The sequence below is a fragment of the Trachinotus anak genome, unplaced genomic scaffold (genome assembly GCF_046630095.1).
Source record: "Trachinotus anak isolate AG129_WGS33_773 ecotype Australia unplaced genomic scaffold, CSIRO_AGI_Tana_v1 ptg000018l, whole genome shotgun sequence".
In the NCBI taxonomy this organism is placed as follows: Eukaryota; Metazoa; Chordata; class Actinopteri; order Carangiformes; family Carangidae; genus Trachinotus; species Trachinotus anak.
In genome coordinates, this window is record NW_027273869.1 from 1,574,285 (window position 1) to 1,593,465 (window position 19,181).

General features: G+C 44.2%; 1 protein-coding gene across 5 annotated transcripts in view; it reads left to right on the forward strand.

Annotated features, from left to right (window-relative positions):
- The window catches only part of scube1 (signal peptide, CUB domain, EGF-like 1), a 117,394-nt gene that overhangs the window by 11,290 nt on the left and 86,923 nt on the right, over positions 1-19,181 (forward strand). For all 5 annotated transcript variants that reach the window (XM_071502873.1, XM_071502870.1, XM_071502869.1 and 2 more), the window contains exon 3: positions 13,127-13,252. In XM_071502873.1, the coding sequence (XP_071358974.1) occupies positions 13,129-13,252 (124 nt within the window). In that variant the 5' untranslated portion in view covers positions 13,127-13,128. The remainder of the gene's footprint in view (positions 1-13,126; positions 13,253-19,181) is intronic.

Sequence of the window (19,181 nt, forward strand, 5' to 3'; positions counted from 1 at the left end):
ATATTTCCCAGGAAAATCCTCAACTTGCATAAACACCACAGCAATGAGAGCTAAGCACCAATAAGGTGCCAAAAAAAGCAAAAACATACAAACGTACAAATCAATAGCTAAGTGTGCTACTCGGGCCAAAAACCACATGTATTTTTGTCAAGATCGAAAAAGGCTACATGGTCAAAAAAACCCCAATAAACACTGGGAATGAGCACAAATGTGGAGCCATTATTTATTCCTTCTCAACACGAACATGGACCGTACTGACGATCACATTATTAATGTGGAGGCTCCAGAGGGATGTGGCCTGTGTGAGAAAACTCTGGCTCGCTCTGGAGCTTTTGTAACGGCTGGGACTCAAGCCCCGGTGACCAAGGGAGACGACCTGTGCTCTCAGCCTCTGCTACATTTCCGCACTACAAATTAGCAGCTCGCAGGCCGCATTGTTCAGCTAGTAGTTGAGCAGGAACTCGGCAGGATCACATCCCAGCCGTGGCGAGTCTCACCCTGAGTGCCGCTCACACTGACACGGGTGTTGGTGCTCTGAGCACCGGGCTGAGTGCTTCCATCTGCACTGTGTCCCATGAAGAGTCATTTTCTCAAGTGAATGTGCTTCTCTGAGCTGAGCTGCTCACTGCTGACATCTGATCCGGCTTCCATGAGTGCTGCCTTCCCTGTCGACTTTTCCACGAGCCGATACTGCAGGCTCGTTATGGAAAAATGTGAACTCTTATTCCTGTGCTGTCAAATGAAGAGCACTGTGTATCACCCCGTCCTGTTTTACTGCACATTTATGTGTGTGCGTGCGTGTGTGTGTGTGTGCGCGTGCAGAACCGTGCCTGAGTTGTCTGCCTGTTTACAGAGAGATGTAGAGAAGCTGTAACAGGCTGTTGATTTTGATGGGATGAATCACTGTGAATCCAACAGATTTTGTTTTCAGAGTTCAGGCCAGAGAAACTGTGGGAAATTAGTGATGACAGTCCTGCTGCAGAAAACCACCTGAACAACAATATTCATGTCTTTAAATCTCAAAAATGTTTCATTATCATTTTCTTTATTTTGCCCTGTTTCATCTTGGCTCATGTCTAGAGTTCAATCTGAAGGACAACCTCAGCTTTTTCCTGACTGCAGTCGGCCTCATCAACACGGCCACTGTCACTTGCACATTATACATACTTTATTGTTTTTATATATTTGATTTTTTTTCACATATATTGAAAGAAATTCTATTTAAGCTTTCTTCTTCTGTGTTTATTGTTTTGCACCGGAACTCTAAAGCAAATTCCTCGTATGTGAAAACTACTTGGCAACAAACCTGATTCTTCTTAAAAACATTTGAAGCATGATTGAGCATGAGCATCATTTTGAGGCTAACTGGTCTGTTAAGGGACTTTTTTTTCTTTTTTTACAGTGCATGAGGATGAGTGATCTGGCTGGGTGCTGCAGAGCTGTCACTGGCCTGTTAAAGCCCCCCCCCCCCCGTGTTTACTCAACATTTTTCACTTACAGGCTAATTGATCGGTGTTCAGCGGCGCTGCCCACTCCTCTGAATAGAAGCCTCTTCTCCTCACTCCAATTTCATAGCAACGCTTCTGCCATCTCCGTCACACACAAACATATCTGTGTGTGTGTTTGTGTCCCAGTTACACTTCAAGATTTTTTCTCCCTGCCAGAAACTAATGAAATATGAAGCGGCAAGAGGAAAATGTCCCTCTGAACACCACCAACACTGTTTTAAAGCATAGGTTTCTTCTTTTTCATTTCTCTATACGTGAGGATAACAAACCAAACCAAAACGCCAAAAACTAAGCTTGATGTGACATCACATGTTCCACAGTTTGATAGGAGAAACCTCCTCATAGGAGACGTTCACAGGAACAGGATCACAGCACTGATGCTGAACACAGGAATGAGCATGTTGAAACTTCAGGTTGAGCAGGTCCACTTGATTCCACCTGGGATGGGTGCTTGCATTTATTGGTCTGCCCACGTGCTGCAGGATGATGCTGCAGTGGATAGTGGTAAAATCTGTCCCACGCAGTGCGAAGGCTTCGTTAGTGACACGGCTCAGTCTGAACATGGGATGATGGCAGCAAATTTGACTGATGTTGAAGCTACATGTATACTTAATGTAGAGGAGGCTCACCATGAATATCTGCAGTGTGGGTTTTAATTTTTCTTTCACTGTAATGCAGACTGAGAGTGATGTACCTGCCTTCGTTGCCATGGTTACTATAATAACAGTCATGTCTTGCTTAGGTTTAGGAAAAGATGCTAATGTGGGTTAAAATAAGTACTTCCTCAACATTGGATGATCTTTGTTGTCATGGTTACAATAATAACAACGAACGGTCATGGATAATAGAAACAACATAAACTGCTCCTGTCACATGGGAATCGAACACCGCTCTCCTGGGTCATATTCATCCATCCACCCCAACCTCCTCCTGACGTGGACTTTGTCGCTCTATAAACTATGTCACCACACTTTTCCCTTTGCTCCTGTCATCATTACTATGACCACTATATGTCGCCTAGCAACAAAACCTAACTATGGGTCATAATAACCTGCTGACAGACGACCTGTGGGCTCGTTTGTTACTGGAGGAGAGTCTCAGTACACAGACCACCCACCACTTTTCCTGAGGCACCACTGCAGCACTTTATCATGTCTGGTTTCTGGTCAAATTTGATCCTGTAAAAATCTTTGACTTTGTAATATTATGTCCTTCTCCTTTTTCTCCTCACTCACTCACTCACTCACTCACTCACTCACTCACTCACTCACTCACTCACTCACTCACTCGCTTCCTGAGTCCATTACTGCAGCTTGTCCGTTTCTGTGACAGCAGGTTCTGCCCCTGAGTGTGGTCATTTAGAAGAGGTGTAGCAGTAACTCTGGACCTCTGTACACCACCACACTGCAAACTGCAGCATTGCTTTGATATCTTTTATTCATCCTCTGGATCAGAGGGCTGGTGTGACCACACCCTGTGTGTGTTTGACTGGAGCATATTAACAAGAAGACCCTGCAAGATTAAGACTAGATTCCACTCAGCCCCTCCCTCACTCCGCGCCACAGTGATGAACACCTGACCTGTTTTACAGAGACAGAGAGAGAGAGTGAGAGAGTGGGCATCTCATGGGAGGAGTGGATGGTGAGGGAGATGGTGCAGGTGGGAGGGCGCGAGGGAGAAGTGGCAGACAATTACTAGGCCATTGTCTGCCTGGCGTTTGCACTTCCGTCATCCATCAGCCACTCTCCTTACTGGCTAGTGACACACACACGCACATCCCTAAATTCACACACACTCACACAAATGCTAACCCAACCCAACGCAGATCCCCTCCCTCCCCTGTGTCTGTGTGCCTCCTCCATGCTCAGACTGAGTGGAGCAGGTCAGATTCATTGAGGCTCAGGTTTTATATATAGACACAGTGACCTCACGGCTGCGTCTCCAGCCCGCGCTCCTGTCAGCCGCTGACACATGACGTCTGCTGCCGTGGCCTCAAAGTGTCACTCACAGGAATTTACTTACAGCTCGGTACTGACTTCAGCTTTAACTCCACACCTCAGATGTGTGTGTGTTGTGTGTGCATACAGAGACCTTTATATAATAACACACACATACACACACCCTGTCTGTCTCTGATGTGACTGAAGGAAAATTGAAAATGAGTGGCCCTGCCTTGATAACCAGGCTCTGTCTTCAACAGCCACACTCTCTGCCCGACTAATGGAGTGTGACATGCTATGGTTTAGAAAAATACAAATATTTAGATCATTTCTGGTTTTGCCCTGTCATCCAGCCTTGTGAATAAGCATGGTTGTTATTCTGAGACACGACTGTGTGGAAATAGTTAGAGACTTCTGCTCTTTGGCTGATACGTTTTATGTGGCTGTTGGTCAGATGTGAACTACTAATTCTTGAGGTTTTGATTGGAAAAGAAAAACAATTTAAGTGTTAAGAAATCTAAACTGATGTGTTTTTAGTACAAGGTCTATTTCGGTGCAACCTCTGATGTGGGACGGACGCCCCAATCATGGACCAGATTCTAAGTCTGAGTCTTATCTGTTGCTCAAATATATCTTCAAAGTCTTAAAAAAATCACTGGAGGGCAGAATTCAGTGCAGCAGAGATTTATAGTTGACAGCAAAGCCCGAGAACAACAAAAGTTGATCTGAAAATCTAATACGTGACCTCTTCTTTTATAGTCCAAAAATTGCCCACACCCCCTATCATATTTCCCTATTCTCCCCAGAGACTGGATGATTACCTAAACTGTCCCGTCATATTGACACTGGCCCCCTCACCCACCTGTGCCTAGGGCACACAGCTCTCTATGCCTAGGCCATGTCTAGGTTTGTTCCTGTTAAAAGGGAGTTTTTCCTCCCCCCTGTCGCCAAGCGCTTGCTCGTTGTGGGAACTGTTGGGTTTTTTTCTGTAACCAAGTAAGGTCTTGACCTTACCCTGTAAAGTGCCTTGAGATAATGTATATTATGATGGTGCTATACAAATAAAATTGCTTTGAATTGAATTGAATTGAATTAATCAAAAACCATTCTCTTAAAACATAACTCTTATATAATTACGCTCATAAGGCTTATCTGTTTTCTTTTAGGTAAATCCATGCTCAGTGGACACCATTATATTCTGATTCTCCTCCATTACATTTCTTTAAACATGTTCTCATCCTGGAATACACCATTATGTTCTAACTTTTTCATACCGCATTTTTAAAAAATAATATATTTGCTTGAGTTCAACACATGTGCACATAATCCGTGATACACACAGTTTACATATATTGTGACATTATTCTTCACACTTCAATCATGTTTATGATGAGTATAGTAATCAAAGTAATCATAAATGCAGACACAGTACATTTAGCAGATAGACAGAGAACTTAGCTTATAATATTATACTACACCTCCTGAGGTGTTTTTGGCTGGACTGCAACAGCGGCCCTGTAATCTGGACTTTGACTTACTGACTGACTGAGGCGGTCCAGAGGTTTAGACCTGGTCTTGTCTCTTATCAAACTGAAATGAAAATCTCTTGTCTGTGGATAACTAATGGAATTTTCGGTTACTGGCTCTGACTCACACCTTCTTAAACAGTCTATGATGCAGAGCTGTGGAGGTCATGTTTCACCACAGGCTTGTCAGGCTGTAGGTCCATCACCTACAGAACCTGACAAAGGTTTTTCTTTCTTTCAAAGTTGCATGAATTGGTTTTTGACAAGTGGGCAGTCGTACTGCATCAAAAGCAAAGGTGCAGCTAATGACACGAACGAGAGCTTCAGTCCATTAGGCCACTCAGCCGCACAGTGAGCCGGCATGCACACACAGGATCAGGAACACATGAATGAAGTGGAGCCATTGATAATGTGCTTTTTTCTGAATTTCCTGTCATGACATCACAATGTCATTATTACACAGTAATGTTGGCTAAAGTGTTAGCAAGCTAATATACGTGGGCATCCAGCAGACGTGGGGCAAAGCTGGCTTTCATTTGAGTTGAGTTGTGGCAAACTGAAGAATGTAAGTCCAGTATTTATTCTCATTTTAGCTGTGTTTTGGTCTCCACCCGCTCCTCAGAGAAATGCTCCATCTTCTCCACTAGCTAGTTGCCATCATTGTGTGTTGTTTTGTGCTGTCAGGTGTACAGGTGGGCATTGTTCAAAATTTTTTGATACCGCTACCGGTACTGATACCTTGACTTCATTACTGGTTCCTGAACGATACTTTTTTCTATACCAGTGTTTTTAAATTAATTTCAACAACAACAAAAAAAAAACATTACAGAGGCAGATGCTAATTGTGAAGAGAAACTGTTGTTTAGCTGGGACAAGTCAACGGACATGCACAAGCTAACCGACCTTATATTTGATAAAGTTGGTCAGTTACTGTCGATCTAAATGCATTTCACCTTTTGATTTTCTAGCTAGCTATATAGCCATATAATGAGCTGAATGAGCTATATTCAAACAATATTCCAGATAACGTTACATCCCAGTTTGTCATTGGCGCTGCATCCATGCTAATTTCAGTAGCCTAAACAACAATGTACAAGTTAGCTGAACATTGCTAAATGTTAGCTTGCCTGCTACAAACACAGCCACTGCGCTGTCCTCAGTGGTGATGAAGGAGACGGACTTGACTGAGAGGAGAAAGGCTGTGATTTGTTCTTCTTACAGTCAAATAGGGAGCAACTCTCTGCTTTTAAATTGACGCTGTGCAAAGTTAAGTGTTTCATCAAATTTGTTGTGTTGCTGCAACGTCCTTTGCGCATATGTTTCATTTCGCTCCACTGGTATCAAGCTCAATAAAACGGAGCCACACTTTTGAATTCCTAGGCATTTTGTTACCCTATGCCACAAATACGTGGTGGGAAAAAAACACATACACACACACGTGGGCCAGTTCACAGGTTTGTTTCTGGGCATTTTTTCCCCCTTCAGAGCAAGCCTCTATGACGTGTTTTTGTAATGTTATGTTAGACAGCCAATCACAACTGACTTAAGATCATGACACAAGTATACTGCATGCTTATTGGCTCACAGACGCTGAGATTTAATGTTTGGGTATTGAAATTTGGCACAGAAATGAAACTAAACCCTAACCCTAATTTTTCAATGCCTGGTAGGATGGAAGCATTATGGTCGGTGCCACAAATATGTCGAAGTTCGGTACCCAGCCCTAGTCAGGTGTCACGCAGTCGGGTTTATCAGGCCTTTTATGCAAACAGCTGCCTGGAAGCAGGGTTAATATGAGAGCTGAGACTGAACCAAACAGCAAACAAGCTTTAAAACCAGAACCAACAAACAAAGGTTGAAGAGCTGTGAACCCTGTCACATCACACTTGGTCCTGTAATTTGATGTTATTGTGAAAACATAATTTAGTGGAGCTGTAAACTTGCATGTTTTGCGGTACTAATTTCAGAGTGTGTACTGGCACCAATATTTGCATAAAGCTTTCCTAATAGAAGTGCAGTAGTTGCCCAGTATTTAGGGTTTAGTTATGTGGGAAGTTCACTTCAGTTCATAAAGTCATATAATCGTTTCCTTTCCTCCTTTGATACACTGCCTCACTACATATCAACTCTGATTTACTGTATCACCATTCTTTGTCATGAAAACATTGTTCACAGTATTTCAACAGGGCTTTGACGCATTGAATTAAGCTCACGGAAACCTGCATACAATGAAAGCAGCATCCTTCATCCCCTCTGCCCCTCAGTGTGTCTGTCTGGTTAGGGGGCGCTGGGCTGTCAGTAAAGGCGCCTAATTCACTTGATGAGATGTGGAGCACCAGCAATTAGAAAACGTGGCCGTGTAAGCTGTCGGGGCACCACTGTCAGATTTCAACAACAGCTCAGGGGCAGGAAGTGGCACCGTTTGGGGCCAAGTGGACCCTGCGAGGCACCTTCCTGCTGCCTCCACTAACCTCTCCCACCTCCCTCTAATCTCTGTCACACACACCTATGCACACTTCAAACCCTCTCCCCACTCTCTCCGTCACCTCAACATACACCACCATCAAACACTTCATTCTCCTTTATTTTCACTTTATTTTCAGCTGAGGTTAGAGTCCCTGAAGTGAGATGAATAACATGCATGAGCTTGTGTTTTAATATTGTGTCATATGCACAAAACCACGCTGACTGCCAGATACTGTTGGGCACTAACAGTGAACCTCAGACTAATCAGATTCCTTTAGGTAAGCTAGCAGCTCTGTCAGTGGCACACATGACTCAAACAACCGGGATGATGTTATTTCCACTATCTAACTAACCAATGGGACGGTTGCTGTTGCTGTAGTTGCAGTCATCTGACGACAGAAACAGGGATGTCAATGATAAGACCATATCACATGATGTGTGGCTTCAGCTTTGGTAACAATGGTGAGATCTTTGAATATGAGGTGGAAGTCTGCTGGTGATGCAGGGATAAGAAGTGATAAGATTTTTTTGATACCAATGCCATAATTGATTCTGCTTATTGGTCTGATTCATGGTTGATTCCCTTAATAGTCCATAGTTTAACTTCACCAGTGTTTTAACTGAAGTGTTGATCTCCATCAGAAGATATATTCAGAAGCCAATCAGAAGAGAGGATCTGAGCCTCTCTTCTGATTGGCTGAATGATTCATTTAAAATATAGCAGATTTCAGGTAAACACTCAGAGAAACTAAATCCTGCAAAGTTGGATGGTGGGTCCACCATCAGGAGGACAGGAGTGATGTGGTCTCTGGAAGGGATTGTGGTAATGATGTGAACCTCCTCAGCCTAAACCAGCTGAAGTTTACCTCAGTTTTATCACTGTTGAGTTTGAGAAAGTTATAGGGAGAGGAGAGTTTAGTTAATTTCCAGCAGGCACTCAGAGAGGGACGGGGGTGGAAGGACAGAATTTGGCTTGGTAGTTAAGTAGAGCTGGGTGTCATCAGCATAACAGTGGAACTGTATATCATATCTTCTACAAATCTGTCCAAGGGGGAGAAGGTAGATGAGAAATAGAAGGTGGCCTCAGACAGAGCCCTGGGGAACATCACCAAGAACTGGGGAGGAATGTAATCGGAAATTCTTTAACTGAGTGACTGAGTGTGACCAAACAAATAGGTGCCAACAGATGATAAACTCGCTAGGAGAAAGTTATGAGGCCTGCTTTATAATCAAAAAAGACACGGACATCTACCTTTATACTATATGGGGCCTATTATAACTGTTGATTTCATTTACAGCATTTCCCACAGGCTGAAAAATTTACCTGTGGTGGACTCAGATATCCCAGGTGGAGAGTGTAACCCAGGTTTTTTTCTTAAGCTGATGTTTCTGAAACACGTCACATGCAGGCTGTTGGTGAGCACTAGCTAGGCAGCTGTGCACAGAGAAGTCTGTACTCTATGAGGTGTTCAACGATTCTGCCAACTTAACGTTGAATGCCTCACTAGCGACGACTTATGGGACTTTCACAGAACAAGATTTCCCCTGTTCAGGGGAGGGCAGAGTGGAAGAGGCCAAGTTTTTAGAACTTCTAGCGCGACACTTCACTATGAGGCGGGAATTCACACATATGCAACACCCTACACTTGAACAGTCTGATAAATCTAGGCACTGGTAGGTACACCTAAACACCAACTCACCTAACCTACAAGTTACTGTACATCAGGAAAGCTCATTGTGCTTTCTGCTTTAATTTTGACCATTGTTTTGATTCACCATTCAGGTACTCTGGAAATGTGTGTGTCGGTGAGGCAATTCATCCCAAGGCAGGTGTAACTCTCTGCAGCCGGCAGCTGCACACAGCTGCTGAGTGTAGACGGTTTAGTAAAAGACCAAAACACACGTTAAGAAACCACACAGTGCGTTCAGCTCTGCTTCTGTGGTTGTTCAGTCACACTGACCACCCAGAAGTGAGAAGTGAGAAGAAGAGACAGGACTTCACAGGGGGTGTTTGTTTCAGTCTGTATCTGTGCAGCTCAAATAAAGGCAAAAATAACCTTTAAAACACCAGCTTGGTGTGAGAGGAAGGCCAAAGCAGAGAGAGGAAAGTATGTGTAGGCTCAGTCTGTTTGAAGTCATTCAACTACCAATTAATCACCTGCTGCTTTCCAGTCACCCTCATTGAGGTGCCCCCTCCACCCCCTCGCCACATGCTCCTTTACCTCTAGTCTTTACCTTCTCCCTTCATCTCTGACAGATGAAAAGCAGAGCACATAGGAGGTGCCACATCTTGCTGAACTGCGCCATCCGAGCTGGCAGCACAGCCAAGTGTCCAAACAACCTTTCCCCAAACAGTTGCCCTTCCCAGCTTACCCTAATTGGTTGCAAATGCCTTTTAGGATGAGCCAGTGATGGCTGTGGGGAGTTTATATACACAAGGCTCGTGCTCTTTAAAGCACAATCCCACCATGATTTTTTTTTTCTTGTCATCTGTTATGTTTTCCTCCTGTAAAGTGAACTCTGGCTGCTATCACACACATGCTGCTCATTTAAGCTGTTTGGTCAGCTTTCGAAGAAGGCTCAGGTTCCGCTTCGTATTAGAGCATTGAATGTAACAGGATGACATCTAATCCCAATCATGCTGGAGTGGCCCTTCAAGTAAAGACTCAGGGCGTCTTTGTCAGAAATCAGACAAACAGAGTTAAAATGCACTGATGCGTGCTCGCCTGCATAATTGGCTTCCGGAAAACATGTCTGTGGTGCTTCATGGTGCAGAATGTGGCGTTGATTTGGCTTTTGTCATAACGGTTTTCTAACAAAGTGAGACCTCTCAGAGGAGATATTTTCATGTTTATGTCCACTTCCTTTTGGACTCTTCAAAGAGATTAGACTGCAGCCAGATTCATCATGTTAATCATCTAAAGGAAGTGTGGACAGACAGTCTCTGAGTGTGTGTGTGTTGTATGTGTGTGTTTGTGTATATGCAGTGTGCGAATGTATTCATTTGTACTTGTGTGAGTTTGTTGTTTTTTTTGTGTGCGCGGTCACATTCTGGTCTTGGTAATGTGTGTGTATATGCTCAGTGTCCAGGTCTGGGTTATGTCCACATACAGGATGAGAAGGCTGAGAGCCGTGTGTGTGTGTGTGTGTCATCTGTCATCGCTGTGTGCCAGCGTCTCATTCCTGCTTGGAGACATCAGGCTCCACCCATCGATCAAACCTGAGTCACTGAGAGTTTTCATCTGCTTCCTGAGAAACTTTGACCCAAACAAACAAAGTCTGGACTTGTATGTCAGACCCGTAGGAAGTTAGCCACTGCCCGTTTGTAGGACCTAAAGTTTCGTCTGTGTTGGAATGTCACACACTGCCTTTTGAGGAGGCCAAAGTTGTTTTTTTCTGTTCCTTTTGACTGTTCCTGTGCACCACAGAAGTGGTAGGATGGTGTGGTCACACAGTCAGCACACAGCGTCAGGTCCTGCGTGTGGTCAGGGTGAAGCTACTAAAATACTCTGGTTAAGGTAAGGGCGTGGTTGTAGTGTTGGCTAAATACTGAAAAAGTAAACATGTGCCATCTTGTTCTTCACGTCAGTGTGTTTCAGTGTGTAACCTGCCGACAGTGAACATTACAATGTTGGACATGCTGGTGTTGATATTGTACTGTAGGAAAAGTATGTTCAGTATGAACAGTTTGTAACTAATCATGCTGATAAAACATTCTTCAGGTGGCTCAGTTCTTCTCATGACTTATTTGCTGTTGTACATCAGTGGTATACACATTTGAAGGACACAGGGCTGGTCAGGGAAGGTGATTCTGGTTTAGTAACCATGGCTCTGCGGACATGGTTTTGGTCTCTCTGTCACTTGGTCGGTCCCCTTGGTTGGTCCAGAATGAAATATCTTGATAACTAGTGGATGGATCATCATAACATTTGGTTCAGACACGTGTGTCCCCCAGAACAGGTCAGTGGGACCAGAGTCCTCTGTTGATCCTGGAACCTTTCAACAAAGTGGACATTTGTGGTTCACAGTGAAAGATCTTAAGTCTTAAATGCCATAAAATTTGTTCTACAGGTATTCATTGAATGGGTTGTTCAGATATTCATGGTTCCTACAGAGTGAATTGGAATCAATGTTCTTGGTAGAGTCCATGGTAGAGTTTATCATAACAAACCATTTACCCTTAAACAACAGGAGGAATTAAAACTGATTCATGCTATCAGGTGGCGACACCAGCACCATCTGACCAGACCAACCCCACAGCTGTCCACATGTTGCTATGCCTGGATAAAAACCAGTCGAGAAGCTGAGGTCAGTCAGCAGGAGCCTCTCTCTCCGCTGCCAGCAGCAGTACATTTGAATCTTTTCAGTTAATGGTTACAGGTTGGTTAACACACGCCCTCTATTGGCTCTAGTTCTCTCCTTTGGTCTGTGACTAGCTGTAATGCTTTATGCTAATTCACAAATGTGAGCATGCTAATACGCTAAACTAAGATGGTCAACATGTATAGCTGCTAGAAGCTGCTAGCATGTCTGTTGACTCTGTCTTTTCAAATCAGCAGCTCCTCTTCTCTCCCCGTCAGGACGATCTGAACTTTGAATTAGGACTGACGGCTCAACTTCAGGCCCTAAACAGACAGACAGCAGCCCTGCTGTAGGACCAACTGAAGAGAGAGTGAGGCTGAGCTGTTGAACAGGGTGGGCTGACCTTTGTGACTTTGTACTCATCAAACTGACAAAGAGACTGAGTCGGTCCACAGACAGGTCCAGAGGAGATACCAATACCTGCACTGTGACATCCTCAGTCCAGAGGGGGCTGGATGTGGGCTGGGGTCTTCCTCATTGCCTGGCAGATCTCCTGCTGTTCACACGGAGGGGAGGACTGTTTATTTAAGTGGCTCCGCATGGCAACCACTTGTAAGTGGCTCCTGTGAAAGCCTCCACTGGCTCAGTGTTGAGACAGGGGTTGTTGAGGGGGGTGGGGGTGGGGGGCCATAGATGAATAAACACCAGCTGACACTCTCAACTCTTTCACCGTACACACAAACTGCCCGCTCCTTACCCCATCCTTCCTACATCAATGCACTGTACTGCAGCAGGGGTGTTGAAGTAATTCATCAGAGCAAAATGAATGTATCATCATCATCATTATCATCATCATCATCCATGCAGTAATCTACTGTCTCATATCTCTGTTTGTCTTTTTGTCTCTGTCCTCCACCACTTTATTCATCAGCTCTGACTGATCTGTATCACACACAGCCTCTATGGCTGATTAGATTTCCATGAGATCCCAGAATACAAAGTCAGACATGATTATATTTAAGATAGCTTCTGTATCCCTGTTTAAAACATAACCTTTACACTTCACAGCTTCAGATATTCTCACACACAAACACACACATATGTAAATTATGTGTCCAGTGATTGACAGGAAGGACTGTGTAACGTTACAACACCACTGACAAGGAAACACTCAGTAAATCAGGAACTTTGACCAAACCAGTTGCAGTTTTATGTTTGTAATGATTGATGATCTTAAAGAACAAGAACTGCACAAGAATCTCTGTCAACAAATGTCCTCAGAGAGGGAAAATGTTCCTGTGTGAGTCCTCTGACAGTGTGCACACAACAGCAGAACAACAACAACTGAAACAAACTAAACGACATATAAACCTCTCTGTTTCAGACATGGATGAGTGTGAGAACGACTACAACGGGGGCTGTGTCCACGAATGCATCAACATACCAGGAAACTACAGGTGCACCTGCTACGATGGATTCATGCTGGCCCACGACGGACACAACTGTCTGGGTAAGAATAGTCTTTGTTTACAGTCATTCCTCCTAGGTCTTTGGCAGGTGTTTTTCTGTCTTTCTGCCTGTGGACAGATTTTTATCAACTTGATCTCGGCTACAGGTATGTATCTGAGGTGGGTGTGGTCTGACCCGTGAGCACTGAACGTCAGCATGAAGACATGCATCACGTGGTCGCTAGTTTACTCCTGATCTTGGCAAATGGCAGAATACTTGGTTTTTATCTTCTTTAATGTGGCATCACTGGATTTTTGTCAGAATCTGTTGATGCTCAGTGGGATTGAAATACAGATTTAAATCTTATATTTAAAAGAATAAAGTTCAGCAGTGAAATTTAAAGAGGACCTATTCTTCTTCTCTTAGTGTTCCCTCTCTTATAATGTGTTCTACAGCTTTTTGTTCATGTCAATGTTCTATAGAGTCTCAAGGCTCAAAGTTCCTACCAAAGACAGAAACTCAGGGCAAAACCCAATTTTCTCATTTGTATGAAACACCTCATTGGGGGTCCAGACCTTACTTCCTGGACCTGACGTCAATAGGTCTCTTGGTGCTGCCCACCTGAAGCTCTTCAAGGAGGACTTCTTCAGAAACCCTAACGGTCAGAGCTTTATTTTCACAGGTTATTTCTGTAGTTCTCACTTGATGAGGCTGAACGGGGGCCTCAGGCTCACAGCCTGTCAGTCTGCTTTATTATTGTGGATCTGTGATGTTTACCCAGGTCACCGGTGACCTGATCACGTTAGTGAGAAGCAGTGTAGCAAAGATATAAATGATCAAAGGTTTGTCAGTATTGACATGCTACACATAAAACTCAGATAAATGATCACAGTTTAACCTCTGAGTTTATTTCTCAGTTACTATGAGCACTGAAGTCTAATTCATTCAGATTCAGCAGCATCATAAACCAGCAGGATGGTGAAGGTGTTGACTGCCGACCTCTGGTGGTGAAGTCTGACTGTCTGTCTGTTCCTCTGTTATTTATATTCCTTCAGTCCAGAAGAGTCCACAGATCAACAATCAGAGGGTTTTTATTAAAGTCCAAGTTATCAATATTGTGATGTGATGTCTGTCACAGACTGTCAACATACATTTCTGCCTCCTCCCACCTTCCTGCCTGACAGTGGGTACGATTGTTTTCTGCTCCAGCTTGGGAAGGTGGATCAGGTCTATCATCATCTTCTGGTTCAGGATCGGAGTCTGGCTCAAACTGATAAGTCAGAACCGAAGCACAACAGCATTGTTTCACATAGAGGGTGAACAGGGAACACTGTAAGATGTAGAAGAAGAAAAATAATGAAGCATGAAAATCTGTTTTAGCCGAGACCAAGAACAAAATGATGAACACTAGAAATGACCATTACAGGTCTTCTTTGAAGGATTTAAGGCCTAATGGAATGATGACTGACTGAATGATGCTGGAGTGCTGCAGGAACAGAGATGGATGACTTTGTGTCACCAACAGAGGCGACGTGAATCCTAGCATCACAAGGGAGTAATGTTTCTGTCACTGCCAAGCTGGAGTCGATAAATACCCATGACCACTGCACAGTCATTTGACCTGGGAGTGAATGCTGATTGTACCCTTCCCCACTAAAGACAAAAGCCAGATGTTAGTGGGTGTTAGTGGGTTTTTGGCCAGTGTGAAGGGAGCTGAAGTGTGCATCAATGTTCATCTATCCTTGATGTGCATTAGTGAGTGTCTGAGTGTTTTTATGTGCATCAGTATAATTCAGTGTATGAATAGATATGTCTCTCTGTGCTTAAGAGAGTGTCTTTGACGGTGTGTTTGTGTGTGTGTCCCTGTATCTCTTAAGCCCGTCTGGCTCAGCTTGCCTTTCTCCAGAGAGACCCTCTGTCATTGTTTGGAGGGTTTCCATGATTTGTGCTGTTTTATGCTCCTTTCTCTGTGCTGCTGGGAGGGCGGTCAGGGTTGAAGAGTTCTCCCACAGATATCTGGCTGCGCTTATTACTAACAGATCCAGCCCATTTAGCCCCAGTGCTGCGTTACTGACTTATTGTCAGCTGGACTAATGTTTTTTCTGCCCATAGTTCTGCACGGGTGTGCTCCAGCCATCAGTCCTCCACTCCTGACTGATGAGAGCAAAATAAAATCAGAAAACCACGTCAGTTTGGACGCTGTGTGATGTTTGACATTTGTAAATGTTGTACCTCATGCCTTGAACCTTTGGAGCGATTGAATGCTATTATCAACAACCCGCAATGCAGAGTAGCTGCTCAGCTGTGGATTCACTTCACAGAAATGACTTTCAGACAGCTGAGATAAAACAGAGTCAAACATGGCCAAAGATGTCAATGAAAATGCTCCTAAATATCTTTCTGTTATAAACATGTACAAACAAACTTAGGTTTCACAAAAGTTAAACATGATTATTTAAAACGTGATGAAAACATCTTTTGCACCAAAGTCCACTGATATAAACTGAAAATATTAAGTGACTGGAGTTGTGTTATAACATGCTGGTTTAATTTGGCCCTTCACATATAACTACAGTAAATATAGTGAATACAGTCCACCATTGAACCAGGGAGAAGCTCAGAGACTGATAATGACAAGACAGTGGATCTTGTTCGTGTTCTTTTGTTCCACAGACAAACTCAGCTCCTCAGGATCCTTCACCTTCTCACACCTGGGTGTGAAACCCAGCTATAGACCCAGTTTCCAACAACTATTGGTCACTGTGGGGCATGTGACCCAGGATGTCACCAGGCCAACAAAACCCAGCTGTGCCCCTTCCTCTCTCTCTCTCTTGCTCACCCCAGCTGCAGGAGCAGCCCAGCTTGGAGGCTCAGTGTAGCAGAGCTGCTACCAGGAGCTGTCCTCTCTGCAGGCCTGCTCAGAGCAGACTGCTGCACTGCACTCTGTCTCAGCGGCAGCAATATGAGAGCCGCGGAGTGAACAAGTTTAATTTAGCGCCAGCAGCTATGACACAAAGTCTGCCAGCTGATTTTACAAGCAGCAGGACCCACCAAGAAGAGCTAGCATCAAACGGCTATAGATATATTGCAATAATTACAATTACAGATAAGGAGGATATATAAATGCTTCAACTCCCCTGTTGTTGGATGATCTCACTGGATGATCTCAACTGTTGTTTTTGCCTCTTTTGGGGGCGGGGGGGTCCAAGTCTTAATGAGAACAAATGAACAAATGAGACTTGTCACAACCCCATGAGTCTGATTTAATTGGCTCAAACGAAGATGACAGTCTTATTTTTTTCAATATTACGCTGCAGGAGACTTATATGATGATGATGACATAAAATAGTTCATCAGTGAGACTAATCATATTTCCACCACTGGTCAGCTGAGTGTATCTCACTGAATCGTAGTTTCTGGCTCCACCAGGGTCCATCAGGGGGAGTTTACAGCTGCAGTGTTTCTAACTCAGCTCATTGTCTCTAGATTTACAGACTTGTCTTCAAACAGTCTTGGTATAAACCTGGTCTGGACCATGTCTGGATGGAGGAGGAGCTTCAATACACTGAGCCCCGCCTCCCTTACAGCAAATAAACTACTGTGATTACATGAATTATTATTACTGAAGGGCGCAGAGGAAGAGAGAGAGAGACAGAGAGAGAGAGAGAGAGAGAGAGAAAGAGAAAAGTCTAAAATCCAGCTGTGACCAGTTCTACAGATCAAACAGAGGAGTCAGACATGAAGATCTGCCTCTGATAAAAGTCTGTTAGTTTCTGGAGTCCAGGTCAATAAAGACTAAAATGTTGTAGATCCAGACAGAGGCTGAGCTCTGTGTGAGAGACACATTAAGAAAGTAGTCTGTTGAAAAGGCCTCATCTGCACAGGCCAGCTAAGTTAAGAGCCTTGTTGGCAGGATAGCCGTTTGGGCTTAGTCCCTGCTGCGGTGGCTCGGGTTCGAGTCTGACCTGTGGCCCTTTGTTGTGTGTCATCCTCTCTCTCTCTCTCTCTCTCTCTCTCGCTCTTTCTCTCTCTCACTCTGACTGTAATATGAGAACAGTAACGGCTGTTGTGCCTCTACTCTCAACAGTACACAGCAAACACAATGACTAAAAAGAAACTGCTTTGAAAAACTAGAGAAGGAGATTAGGATATTAGAGGATGGAATTATTAATGGGACACATAACAACGATAGGACCTGGTAGAATTGGAGGAAAGCTTTAGGTAGCTTTTTACATGAAAAAGCAAAGGGTGCTTTCATTAGAAGCCAGATTTCAATTATCAAAGACACAGATGCAGTGGGAGAGAAGAGTTAGAGAACACTACCAGATGATGCATCTCAAGCTTCCAAGACTGTAACCACTGATCCATCAGAGATGAGGAAGCTGGCTGCAGAGTTCTGCAGCTGCTTGTTTAGTGCTGACAGCTGTGACTCTGTGGCTGAGATGCTGGGGGGGACTTCCCCAGCTGGGTGGAGCACAGTCATCTTCACTGGAGTCCACCACCTCCTCTGATGAAGTGTCTGTAGCAGTGCAGCAGCTCATCTGTGGTCGGGCTCCTGGAAACCTCCTTCAGAGTTCTACAAAAGATTCTGGACTCCGCTGGGACAAGACCTGTCTGAGGTTTTCAGTGGCTGGGACTTTACCACTTTACTACTGAGCTGTGCAAGGGTAGTCCTGAAATTGTTACTCAGAAAAGGAAATCTTGGCCGACTGAAAAACTGGAGGCTGCTATTGCTATGCAGGCTGAGAGGTTGGTGCAGAGGTCCCTCACCGCCTGGGTCCTCTAATCTTGATCATCTTCCTTCTGTTTCTGCTTACGCAGATGATGTTGATATATTTGTTTCCAGTCGGGAATGTTCAATGTTTGCAGGATACCCTGTCCCTGTATGAAAAGGCCTCATCTGCACAGGTCAGCTGAGTGAAGAGCCTTGATGGTGGGATAGTGGAGGGATCAGGTAGTGCCCCATCTACCTGGAGGACTTGAGTCAGGGATGGAGGGGCTGAAAGTGGTGGAGTATTTCTGGGCTTTGAGGGCTTCTAGACAAAGACCAGGGAGGGAGTTAAGGGGAAAGCGTGTGCTCAGCTGTCAAAATAGAAATGGTTTTAACCCCAGTCGTCATACAGTGTAAGAGTTCTGGTTGCTTTGACTCTGTGGCAGGGAGTCATTGCTCTGACACCACCAAGAGAGAGAGGACATTCAGAGAGCCATCCTGGATTCCTCCTGGTCTGGCCAGTAATTAGGTCTGGACAGCAGCCCTCTACCTGCCTGTGCCTGAAGGGGGCAGGGATGGATCAACATTCAGTCCAAAATGTCCTCAATTGGACTTTGGACTGCACAAAGACCACTGTACGACTGTGGTCCAAGCTGGATCGATACAGATTAACTGCTGCTGAGGAGAGCAGGGTGACTGCGCTGTGATCAACAGCTTTTCCTCGTACAACCAGAGTTCATGGACCTTAATGGACTGACACCTTTTTACTGCAGCAATGACAGAGTTAGGATTTTTAAGACTGCACATAACACAAATGAGACTTGTGGTTGTTTGATGAACCTTTGTTTTTAAGCAACCTCATATAGTCTTAAACAATGCACTCAGAGAGCCTGGCTGCACCAAACTGTGTCATCTGATGAAGGTGACGGCTACATCTGCGGACATCCAGGCAAGAGAGGCAACATCATCTCCATCAGGTGGTGATCGTACATTTCCCATCAGAGGAACATGTTTTTGTGTTTGGTAGACAGGTTTAGCAGCAGGAGACAGAGACACAAAGCTGCAGTGAAGAGAGACAGTTTTACTCAGTGACTCTAAATGAAAATGTAGATGTAAGGCAGCCATCAGTCTGCTGTGGCATATTTAAATCGACTGGCCAGACTTCATTGCTGGACCTGCACCTCTAAAACTAAAGATATTCAAAACGTGAATCAATAGTCAAAATACATAGGGAGAGGTAAGAAAAACAAGGCAAACTAGTTGATACTTAAAGAGTTAA